Here is a 12,643-nt window from a genome sequence, read left to right on the forward strand (position 1 = left end):
TGAAAGCCTGTGGCTCTTCCCCCATGCCCCTAAAGCCACCTTACCTTCTGCAGAGACAACCATTCCTCTTCCTGATGCTGTCAGTTCCTCACCTTCTGTTTCTTCTCTGTTACAGTTCTGTTTCATACATTTGTGAATGTATTTTCCATTTTCATCATATTGCTTCTGCTCTTGGGTTCTCATTTCAGTTCTTTTCTTTTTTTTTTTTTTTTTAATTTTTTTTGTTTGTTTTGCTTTGGTTTTGTTGTTTTGTTTTTTTCCTTTTTTTCTGCTTTTTTTCTCTCCACATTCTCCAGGCTGCCTGGTTCCTTCTACTGCTACTGCTGCTGCCGATGATGCTACCCACAATGCACCACAACCTCAACCACCATCTCTGCCTCCATCTTTCTCACAAGCCCTGCTTAGGTCTCCCCTTCCCACCCTCCCCTATGTTTTCTCTCCATCTTGTCTCTCATACTCTCTGCTCAGTGCCACTCTTGGATCCAGCAGAGGCATTGTCATGCCTGCCGCCAGCACCACTGGGTTTTCGCCCATCATTGCCACTCCAACTCCAGTAAAAAGTGACGTTCCCTTAGTTCAGGATGCAGCAGGTAACACTTCTTTGCTTTTTTCTCTTAGTGTCCTGTGCCCATCTCCTTCCCCACTCACCCTGCCCACATTTTTTTCTCTGCACCTTTGGGTCAGTAAAAAAGCATACGTCACACTGTGTCTTATTTAACTTTTAGCCAAGGGCCTACTCCTTTTGTCTGCTGACACAGTAAGCACAGCTAAGAAGGGTAACCAAAACCACACCAAATCATTGAGAGACATTTGGATACCTGAGAGCAACTTCCACCAATTCCAAACTATGAGAAAAATCTTAACAAAATCCATAGTTAAAATGCACTTTCAGCCTCTTGATAACAGCAAGGTGGCCACAAAGCAAACTTTTGCTCATGTAGCATCAATGGGACTTGGAAGTCTTGTTTAGACCTTCCAGGCCACCCAACCCAGTGCCTACCATAGTCTGCTGTACACATCTCAGCAGGTGAATGTCTGACAATGTACCCAGTTCCCATATTTTTGTTGATCTTGTAAGCTTTACTCCTTCCTATTCATATATGAAGCCATAAAATTCAGAGTTGCTTTCCCCAGCATAAGTAACAGTGAAGTGCAGTCAGTGTCACTATGATGACATCATCAGACAGCTCAGGCTGTTTCTCACACTCACTGTTATTTATATCTGCTCTTAACAGCTGCAGAAAATACATCTAGATTTTTAGTTCTAAGCTGCCGTGTTTCCCATGTGTGACTAAGATCAGAGATGTCTCAGGCTGGGGATTCTCATTCCAGCTGGGAATGGTTTTTAGGGTGTGTCTCAGTTTTGGCTTCTTTTCCCAGCTCTTTTCTAGTTAATTAAGGGCATATTTGTGCTTAAAGTTCACAATGAAGAGGATTCTGGCAGCCTACAAATGTCCCAGTTATTCTTCCTGCCAGTTTTAGTAAAGGACAAATCCAAGGTAAATGGTTGGGAGTATGGCTAGAGAACCAACTCCACTTGGAAGTTCACAGGTTTTTCTCATGGGACTTGGCAGAAAGATCCTTGCCCTGTCCAGAGGAGTGCGTTCCAATGAACAAAATTCACAAGAAACTGTATTTTTGCCCCCCCCTTTTTTTTTTAAACTGAGTTGCATGCAACCAGAAACATCTTAACCTTGTGCTGTGCTTTCCTCTAATCATATATTTTTAAGTTCAGTTTCTTTTTATCTTTGTGTAGTTTCCTGCCTGTTTACATTATTAGTAGTTGAAAAGAAGACAAGCTTATGGCATGCACTTACCATTGAGATTTGCTTGGGATTACATCTGTTGAGGCTTTTAATCTTCAGTTGGGTGCTAGGGACTGGATGTTGTTTAGTGGCTAAAGGAGGAGAGTGTACCAGGTATCACCTCTCTCTTTCATGCCCTTGCTCTGAAACTTTGCCTATATGAGAAAACAGAATTGGTTTAACTAAGGTTTTGAGCACATCTGTTTGAACTGTTGTAAAAGCTGGACAGATACATTGAGTTTAAAAGAGGTAAAATTTAAATTCTACTTATTTCCCAGATTTCCCATCCAGAGTCTTTCCCTTAAGATGGCTTATCCCATGTTCCTGTCTGAAGGCAGATGAGATGAGCATTCATACTAATGATAAAAGACTTGATAGTTTGGCTGTAATTTTTTTTAAAAGAAGGAGTTGATCTGGATAGCAGCGATTTGTCCAGGCAACGATGCACTTACTTACTTACACTAGTTGCCTGAAAGCAGAGAACTAGATTTTACAATACCAGATGTTTGGGGGGGGGGGGGGCAGCGAGTTAATTGGTCACAGGTTTTATAGCTAAGAGCTTGCTAATTTAAAATCTACAGTGACACAAAGTTATTCTTTCACTGGTAGCTGGTTAAATTAGCCTTAACATGCAGTTTCCACCAGCTACACATCACTAAGATGGTCTCACCACGGATGCCCCAAGCTGGCGTCCTTATTTGCAGTCTGAGCAAAAGTACCAAGTAACGAATGGATGTGGAAACGTCTTTTGTTCTTTGCTTATCCTGCAATCTGTATAGCCTGACCATGTGAACGATGCAGGAGATGAGGTTGCTGCTACCATTCCCATTGACTTGTACCTTTCAATACAGTGCCAGTTAAACTTTTGGAGGCTTCCTTCAATGATCGCCACCTTCTCTTAAAGGGTTGTCACTGGAAGGGCCAGATATGGCAAAAACAGCATTCATCACTTTTAATACCTGCTTATCAGCCAGAAAAAAAAAAAATTCTACAACAGTCAAATAGATGACTGTTTCTTCAGTCTCCTAGACAAGGATGCAAGCTGCTCTGGATTCTCAGGCCCCAGGCACTGCATGTCACAAATCATGCCTCTTTTTAAGAGGATGGCAGTTTCAGCACGAAGAGAGGGGGAAAAAAAAAAAAAAGTAGTATGTTTCAGTTGCAAGCTATAATTTCCAATTACACTCACAGTTCTGCACCTGGTGAGAAATTCTTGCCTCCAACCTTGTCTGTGTTGCATGTTGATACTGGAGATTGTGGTTTGATTCTGGAAATAGCAAGCAGACAAGAAAAAAAAGTTAATAGATATAATGAGGTCGAGTCCTTGATGTCAGCTTGATCCTAGGGGATGTGAGCACTAGCCCGTTATGCTGGCCCTGTGAAGGAAAGTGGAAGATAGATGAGGGCTCTTTATTTACTAGGGGCATCATGTGATTTTTAAGACCCAAGGGAAAGCTGTAGAACTGGTATTTTCTCTCAGAGTCCACTGGCTAGTGATGATGACAATTAGCCCCATTGAACATCTGTCCATCTGTCTTTCTAAGTGCACTCATCGTAATATGTAGGCTCATTACAGTGAGGGATGTTGCAGTCTCCTGGCCAAAGTCCATGCTGTTTCTATAAATTCCCCCCCTTGCAGTTTTAATCACGCATGGGATCTTCCTTCACTTCCTGCCTGTCTTTGGCAATTGTACTGTATTACAAGAGCCTGGACAGGGGTAAACAGTACACACATACCAGTTTTTAGCATGCTTAAACTCTTATACCACTTCAACCCCAGTGAACTACAGTAACACACCTCAGTCCTTGGATTGGAACAAGCCAGCTCCTCTGGTATTAAAGTCTGATTTGAGGACAACAGGACTAGAGATTAACTAAGCAGCAGGAGAAATGGTGAGAGTAGCAAAACAGAGAAGCAACAGTTAGCATTTGGACAATATCAAGTATACCAGAGCAGCAATTAGAGGCAAGGTAGGATATGCTGAAAATTGAGGAAGTGATGTCTAGCAGGCATCAGCCAGCCCATGATCCCAGAGTTCAGGCTTACTTAGAACTTGAGGGATGAGCTGCTGGGTGGGAACAGTTGCAGCATTGTGTCTTGGCAAATACAGAGCTTGCCAGGATTGTTAGGAGATGAAGAGAGACCTGGCTGTCAGCGATACCACTCTTTGCTTTTTCTCCTCAGGGAATACCATCACTATGCCAACTGCCTCAGGGGCCAAAAAGCGTTTCTGGATTATTGAGGACATGTCCCCGTTTGGCAAGCGCCGCAAGACTGCATCCTCACGCAAGATGCTGGATGAGGGGATGATGCTGGAGGGATTTCGGCGCTATGACCTCTACGAGGACTGCAAGGACTCCAGCTGCCAATTCTCTCTCAAGGTTACCCACTACCACTGCACGCGGGAGAATTGTGGCTACAAGTTCTGTGGCCGTACCCACATGTATAAGCACGCCCAGCATCATGATCGTGTTGACAACCTGGTATTGGATGATTTCAAACGCTTCAAGTCTTCACTGAGTTGCAACTTCCCAGACTGTCAGTTCTCTGGCAATAGCACACACTTCCACTGTCTGCGTTGTGGCTTCCGCTGCACTGACAGCACTAAGGTGACAGCCCACCGTAAGCACCACGGCAAGCAGGACGTCATCAGTGCTGCTGGCTTCTGCCAGTTCAGCTCAAGCGTGGACTGCGAGGTGCCTGACTGCAAGTACAAACTCAAGTGCTCCCACTTCCATTGCACCTACCCTGGCTGTAAACACACAGTGGTGGGCATGTCACAGATGGACTCGCACAAGCGCAAACATGAGAAGCAGGAGCGAGGGGAGCTTCCTGCCATCTCTCCTGGCCCTGAGGGCCTTGCCCACTCCACTCTCGAGTATGACATCCAGAACTCTTCCATCAACCTGGACAGTTCCCTCAACCTCAGCACTGACAACAACAGCTCCCTCTTCTTCCTGCAGAATGCGGCTGGTGTAGGCCTCAATGATTCCCTGGACCTCAGCAAGAAGCAGTCAGAAGTCACTGAAGGTCCATCACCGAGCAGAGCTGGGACCGCACCTCAGGAGAGGGGGGCGGTGGCATCTGGCTCTGGTGATGTGGAGGACGAGGATGACTCTTCCCAAGAGGATGAAGAGGATGATGAGGAAGAGATGAATGAAGAAGAAGAGGATGACGAAGAGGAGGATGACGATGATGATGAGGAGGAGGATGATGAAGAGGAAGACTTGAACACGGATTCTGAAGAATCGCTGCCTGACCCTGAGGGCCTGGCCACTAAAGAAGATGGAGAACCAGAGGAGGCTGCTTCTTCCACAGACCATGGCGATGCTTCCAGGCCACAGGGCGAGCCAGCCCTTAGTCCAGCCCCAACTCCTGCTCCAGCTGCTGCCCCAGCCTCTACCGTTGCTCCAGCAGCTTCTCCTTAATCTTAGAGGCAACAGCGGCAGTAGTTTGGTTTTGCTCTTAACACAGAATTACTAAGAGGACCCCATGTGAGGCAAGAACAAAGATTGGGATGGCAAGTGAAAAACAAACTCCGTGCCACACGCATGAGAGAGAGAGAGAGAGGAAGGAAACCCATGCTCCTCCACAGGCCCCATAAGAGAGACAGGTTCGCAGCAGGACTGGTGCTGCATCACTTCATTCTGCAGATCACAGACCATGGGGGCAGGATGCAGCAAAAACCACCCTTTTATATGGACATGAACCTTGAGGGTACCAGCTGCTTTCTCTTGCTCCCTGCATGGTGCGTGGGGCCTGTGCCCATCTGGGGACCCTTTGTTATGGGTGGGGCTCTATCCCCCCATTTTTCTTTCTGGGTTTTATTTTTCCATGTTTTCAGTTGTACGATATTAATAATAATCTCCACTTCTTGGAGGGGGGGTGGGTGGGAACAACAGGTAATGAATTTTAGAAATATATATTTGTGTGTGTGTTTCTCTATATAAATGTACACACACACACACATATATAAAATTCGAGGAATTGGTGTCACAAAGACAACTAGCTCAGCTTTTGCCAGTGGGAAGGAGGGGGTGAGGGATGCGTGCTCTCTCTCTCTCCACCCCTCCCCCCTTCTTTCTCCAGCATTACATGAATGGCATCAGACAGCAAGGGTGGGAGTGGGTATTTATTGTCACATAAATGAGGACGCATTAATGAATGAGCAGGGGTGGGAATGGGACACTCCTCTGTTCTTCCAGATCCTTTTTACTATTAATGGTAATAATTTTGAATGCTATTTATATTGTGAAACTTTCTCAGTCTACACTTTCTCTGTAGGACACCTCTCCTCATCCCTGCTGTTCTGCCTGTAGGGTTTTAGCTGAAGTAACACAGCAGGCAGTTAAAGGGTCTTTCACACTGGAGGACTGGGGTTAATCACCCATCCAGTTCCATCTCATCCCAACCCCCAGGTGCTTCCTCTCTGTTGAGGGTGAGGCGTTTTTGTGGTGCTTCAGTATCCCCATCTCAGGAGGTTGTGAGCTGACACTCTGTCCCGCGGTGCAGCACAGGGAGCACCGTGCTCACAGAAGAGCGTCCTAGCCATTAAAGCAGCCTTGAAAATACTACTTGCTCTCTGACCCAGGCAGTTGTACAATGACAGGTATGTCCCCAAGCCCTCGTCCCCAGCCTTTCACTGGGGATGGGCAAGTCTGTCTTTCTGCATGGACTGATGTAGAGCTCTGGTGACATCTGGGAGAGGGTGAAGGCACCACTGAAGAGGGAGGAGAAGGCAGGCAAACATGCAGGATCCCACTGTGGGATGTCCTGCTCAGACTGGGGGTCTCTTTTGCTCAGCACTGGGGTGGGGAGGGGGGAATGACACTGTTCTGCAGTACCTGTGTAGCTATTGGCCCAGTCATGGGTTTTGCAGCTACAAAACATGAAACTGCTGCAACCTAGGCAGCACAGAGAACTCAAAGGTGGGGGGAGATGCTAGCTGAGGCCAGGATATAGTCCAGCTAAGAATTAATGCATTTCTGGGTCCATGCTGATAAATTTTGACAAGTAGGGCTAATAGCTTGGGCACTGCATAAGCAAATCAACTATACTGTGTTGAGACCTGCCACCTCCAGAAGCTTGGCCTTTCCCCTGGTTACAAGCTCTTCCCTGCTCTCTTTTCCTATCCCAGTCTGGGAACACACACTACAGGATACTGTCCTGGACTCTGACAGGTGAGACAGTAGCTGTTTGACCCCAGAGCCTCACCTGAGTCTGAGAGGGAGGGCTTGTCTACATACACCTGGGCTCCAGAAGGACTAGCCATATAAATTAATTCTGATAGTAGTTATTTCAGTGCCAGTTTGTAAGTATACCAGCCTAGCAAAAGGTTCCTTGTGTCTAAAGTTTGTCCCTTTTTAAAAAAAAAAATAATTTTTTTCCCTAACATCATGCAGGCACCCCCCCCCCAACTCCGTGAGCACTTCAGCTCCAAGGGATCCCCATAATTTGTTTTCACCCTGAACAGATAAAGGCCTCAAGAAGTTTAGGTTCCTCTTTTTTTCTTTAATTATTTCCCTAAGGAACTGGTGCAGATCAGGTCTGATTTATAAACAAGCAGCTCAGCTGTGTAAATGTGGGGACAGAATGTTCAGATAATGCTTCAAAAGGAAAGGCAAAAAAAAAAAAAGTTGTACAGTATTTTTCCTGTAAAGGTTATTACTATATATAGAACAAAAGAGAAGCCACCAATGCCAGGGGGATGAAGGGGGTCACCTGCCTTCTGGATAGCCCTTAGATACCGTTAATTGTGTGCAATTTTTTTTTTTTTCTCTTTTTCTTTTTTTTTTTTTCTCCTTCAATGTAGTGTTTGTTTGTAGGGGGTGGCAAGGGAGGGGGGGGGGCCTTAATGCTACGGTTTGAGGCTGACTTCACACTCCTAGCACTGACCGGAGCTGCACGATTCCGAATTCTAACTTGAATTTTGTAGAGATGAAACAAATGAAAACAAAACAAATGAAATATTATTATTACTAGTTTGTAGTTTATTTAATTCTTTGGAGTTCTTTTCCTCTATCAGCTATTTGTGTGGCTTTTATTTTTATAGGGTTTTTGTTTGTTTGTTTTTGTTTTGTATATCCCCTGCCGTTGACTGCGTGTTTTCTAGCACAACCCAATTCTTGAATATAATGAAGCTCACGTTCCTGGGGCAGAGTGAGGGAATGAGGCCCTGGAATTTCTAGAAATGGGATGGGGCAAAAAGATTTTACTTTAATGGCATTTGCTGCAGGTTCTGTACTTGTACATTTTTCCCATATTCAACTACTTAGATAGTATGGTGATGGGCTCCAAGAGGAATCCTTGGATGTAACACAAGCCACATCTTGCAAAACAGATGTGTGTTTATTTTGTACCACTGAAATCAACGTGATGTATATCAGTGACTTTTGTGGGAGCAGGATCGAGCCTACTGCCTTCAATACAACATCCTGCAAGGTTTACACAAAACCTGCCTTGAGCATTGTTAACACTGAAGGCGAGGGGGGGAGTCTGGTTTCAGTGGCAAGGCACAGGGCTCACTTGGGCCACTTGTTTCCATTCAGGATAGACAGGCCATTTCCCTGCTGTTAGGAGCTGGGAACCTGCACCATGACGTAGTGTTTTTACCTCTCCCCTTTCATATCTCACCAGACTCCACTGACTGAATCACTGCACAACAGTGGGAGAAAGCAGAAGTGTGTGGAGAAAAGGGGTAAAAGATCTACCAGTAGCTCTGCTAACGCTGGCCCACTTGGGTTGGCGTTGGACGCAATTCATCATCCCAGGAGGCAGCTTTAGGCAGGTGCGGCCAGTGCAACTGCATGAGGATCTGCGCTGGAACGGGGCCCTGTTTTGCATGTCCTTCTGTGTGGCTAAGCATGCCAGAAGGGCCTGTGTTTATCTATGCACACCATTTTCTCCCCCAAGGCACCCTACTTCTCCCTAACATCTCAGCCTTTCTCCCAAACTTTTATCACCTCTTCTCCGGGAGCTGGCGCAGGGAATGAGACTTTTTTCCCAACAGGCTACTGCTAAATGCGATACCCGAGCAGGGCCTGACCCCCCCCAGAAGGTCAGACACCCTCACAGGACAGTGGCCACTCTGCCCTTCCAGACAGGGCCACCCAGCAGGCTGGCCCTACCCCCAGAGTGCGTCTTACTCAACCTTCTCCAAGTCTTGTTTCTGTAAATCTCTTACTATGTCTCTATTCGCAACAACAACAACAAAAAGTCAAGAAAGTTAAACCCACCTTTTTATTCTGCCATGTTAAGGCTTTACTTCAGCAAAACTCTTAAGCAGATGCTTTCTGAATGGGCACAGGTTTAAGCCCATGCTTAAGTACTTTTTCTGAACAAAGGCCTCAACGGCACAAAGATCCCTATTACAGCGAGGTGTTTTTTTCACTTCAAGCTATCATATCAATAGGACTGTTAATACAATACTATTGAAATACGTGCTTAAAAGAATGACCAGAGAAAGAGAGGGAGATTCAACTAACAGTAGGAGGAGGGGGAAAGAGGAGAGAGGAAATGGAACTGTTCTGTCCAAAACAAGATAAAAACCAAACGAAATAAACCTTGAGATGGACCCTCCTGATTCTGCTACCATTCACTGCTGAAGAGCAAAAAAAAAGAAATACAAACTATTGACTAGATTGTTCATTCTAGCCACAAACTCAACTGGATTAAAGTCTGCGTGGAAGGAATTTTGTAAAGAAAAAAAAAAAATTAAAAAAAATTTTCCAATGTAGCAAAAAAAAAAAAAAAAACAAACCAACTTTAAAAAAACAAAAATAAAAAAAAAGACAAAGAGGGAGGATTCTAGCCTTTTGTAATATCCATATTGCACACTAGGACTATAAGCCATTGCTAGCTCATTTTGAATTTTAAATGTGTAATTTTTTTTGTTTTGTTGTTGTTTTTTTTTCTTTCCGTGGGGGAGGGGGGGAAATAAATGCTTGAACCACCAATGCTCTTTTTAATGTTTTATAAATATGTATGTGTATATATATAAATATAAAAATAATATGTATGCACATATATATGTGTGTGTGTATATATCTATATGTATATACATATATATAGATATATAGATATATATATAGGTTTTGAGACAAAAATGCAGAAAGTGAAAAAAAAACACCCTAAACAGGATGGTGTGCTCTGATTTACTTGAATCTGGTCTCTTCAGCACCTGCGTTATTAAGAACTGAATATTTTTCCACTTGAATTTAGTGCTATTAGAAATTTAATATATGTGTTTTATTTATTTGATTTTTTTTTTTGCATGACTGATGCAAGGTTTGACATTTTCACTCAATAAAAACTGGAAAAAAAACCCCAAAGTTTTAAGTGATCAAGTTGTCTTCTTGATTGAGGAGGTGTTTTATTTTTTTAAGAGGTAACAAGTCTTGGAGCAGTTCAGGTCTTTTAAAGCACTGCAGTCCTAGTACTGGCCCTGCACCTGCTTTAACAGCCATTGTTTTAGCACTAGTATTAAGGTGGTAATTAAGTGCCATAGGAACCAAAGTTCTCTTTATATGGACTCTGGCCTCAAGCTTTTTAAGCAGCCCTGTAGTTCTATTTATTTGAAGCGCTCATCAGTGCCCCTGATAGAAGTCATGCTCGCATCTCCACAGTTTGCTAAACTGGGACCTGGAATTAGAGATGTGACTGCTCACGTTTTGACTTTTCCCTTCCTACCTTGGCCTGCAAACTCGGGGTGGTGGATTAGGATCCATGGTGGAACCGTGCTTGCTGTAACCCACTTGAAACCTTACAATGACATTCAAAGTCCACTAAATCAATAGATGTTTGGCAATCACCCTAACAAAAGAGACAAGGAGCATGAATGAAGCATCCTGTCTGCATAGAAGGGGTGGCGGCTAATAAATCTACTAATCTCCACTGAAATGCAATGTTGAAGCCATATACTTTGACAGAACATAAAGCTGCATGCCATGCATCAAAGATCTGAAAGAAAGCATTCCTTACCTGGCCACTCCATAGCTTTTTCCTGCTGCAGAAAGTTGTATGCGCCATGCACTTGCCAAGTACGGCGACTGCCATCTGGGATAGGGAAGAGGGTGTCCTGACAGCCACAGTGCGACGCAACACTGCCTCGGTACAACTGATCCAGCAGTCATGAGTGCTGACTGTAAAGGAACAATAGATTAGGTAAAACCACTGCACGCTCAATACAGCTTGTCCCCACCATTCTCCTATCCAAGACTCATCCCAGACCTGGGCACTTCCACACCGGCGGTGGGTCTAGAACAGGCTTTCATCGCCAGCATCCTTGCTCTGAACGAAGCAGATGGGGACAGGCAGTAGATGCCATTTTACAAGGAAGCAAGCAAGTGACTTTGGGGAAAAAAAAAAAAAAAAAAGCGTTCACAGCACTTCCTGTGCTCTAAAGCAATTGCTCTCATGGTACCTGCCAGGTACCAACTTGCCCCTCAGTGGAAGACCTTTACAGGCACACATCCTAGCAGTCCTTGTGGGAATTGGTACATGGAGCAGGACATAACTCTGCACAAGAGCTGCCTCTGTGTTGACCCCCACGCCCTCCACCCTGCCCAAAGCTGTTCTTTCACCAGTGAGGCATGGAGACTGCACACAGACCAGCACACACCCAGCTGCCTTCCTGATAAGGCCAGGCTTGAGTGCCCTGGAAATGCAACTGGTTCTGGCAGGTATCGGGGTGTCTGCGTATCCACCCTCTCGGCCTCGGTCACAGCCTCTGCAGTGTCAGATGAACTGCTCCTAGACACTGGCCTGGCATGAAGCACTGCTCTGATGCCCATCCTGCCAAAGTGCTGTTGGGGATGGGGGGAAAGAGCAATGTCAAAGTTCTTGTTTTACCCAAGGAAAGCAGAAAATCCCTCCTGTGTGGCTCTTCCCCTACCATCTCAAAGCAGCTGGGTCTTTGCACCTCTCTGCCACCCGTCAGAGAGCCCAGGAGCAGCAAAGCAGCGCTTGCCAAGCCTGATGCATTGGCAGCAGCTGCCTCCTTATTAACAGAGAGGATTAGACTCCTCTCCCTTTCAAAGCCCCCTCGTTGCTCTGCTGCAGCTCCCAGCCATCCTGTTTTCAGATGTCATTATCTGAACACACTCCTAATCCGACCTTGGAGCACAGAGGTTTGTTCTCACTGGAGCTCTGCCCACAGCACATGGGATATTTACATGACTTTGTTTCCGGGGCAGGGGGGACAGGGGACATGAATGACACGACTCACTGCTTGAAAGCTTCTTGGAACTTGCCTCCTTTCTGTGGAACTCTGACTGCACTTCATGACTAAGTCATGGGAGAAGCTGCAAGCTGAACAAATCAAAGCCTCGCTATTGCATTCATTCCAAACCCTTGCAACTGGTGACACTGCAGCTCTGCATCTGCAGCTCTGCATCCGCAGCTCTGCATCCAGCCCCTGCAGTTGGTGAGCCATGGAAAGCAGCAGACACCTAGCAAGGCTGCTTGTTCTAACGTCAGGACAAAAACTGGACCGTTGCTGCTGCTATTATACTTTGATTACATCAAGTGTACCCCTGTAACAGCATTTTTTTTGTGAGTGCAGGACCCTAGAGTTACACACATAACCACGAAAACTACACTGCCTGTTCTACATAAGACACTGGATATCCACTTTTCAGCACACTACCAAGTCTTCTGCAGCACCCACCAACATAGGCACCCACAGGGGGAGTATCCCTTGTCATCAGCCCAAACATAGACAGAGGAGCACTGCTCTCCCCTCTCCAAACAATTCAAGACTTTAAACCAATAGAGGCAGCAAAACTTCAATTGCCTCAAACATAAACAAGCAGCATTCAAGGTATTCTAGGACACAAAA

General features: G+C 45.2%; 1 protein-coding gene and 1 long non-coding RNA gene across 11 annotated transcripts in view; one reads left to right on the forward strand and one right to left on the reverse strand.

Annotated features, from left to right (window-relative positions):
- CASZ1 (castor zinc finger 1) overlaps nucleotides 1–9,601 on the forward strand; it is a 212,326-nt gene extending 202,725 nt beyond the window's left edge. For 8 of the 10 annotated variants that reach the window (XM_069782508.1, XM_069782511.1, XM_069782510.1 and 5 more), the window contains 2 exons: nucleotides 297–590; nucleotides 3,991–9,601. In XM_069782508.1, coding sequence (XP_069638609.1) covers nucleotides 297–590; nucleotides 3,991–5,234 — 1,538 coding nt within the window. In that variant the 3' untranslated portion in view covers nucleotides 5,235–9,601. The remainder of the gene's footprint in view (nucleotides 1–296; nucleotides 591–3,990) is intronic. The other 2 variants (XM_069782513.1, XM_069782514.1) reach the window with 1 other exon arrangement.
- On the reverse strand, nucleotides 170–12,333 carry LOC138685197 (uncharacterized). Its single transcript, XR_011324478.1, has 3 exons — nucleotides 10,786–12,333; nucleotides 2,995–3,072; nucleotides 170–1,960 (listed from the first exon to the last, which is right to left on the reverse strand). It is a non-coding gene; the product is annotated as an uncharacterized lncRNA (long non-coding RNA).
- Nucleotides 12,334–12,643: the final 310 nt, after the last annotated feature.

The sequence above is a fragment of the Haliaeetus albicilla genome, chromosome 4, assembly GCF_947461875.1.
Source record: "Haliaeetus albicilla chromosome 4, bHalAlb1.1, whole genome shotgun sequence".
In the NCBI taxonomy this organism is placed as follows: domain Eukaryota; kingdom Metazoa; phylum Chordata; class Aves; order Accipitriformes; family Accipitridae; genus Haliaeetus; species Haliaeetus albicilla.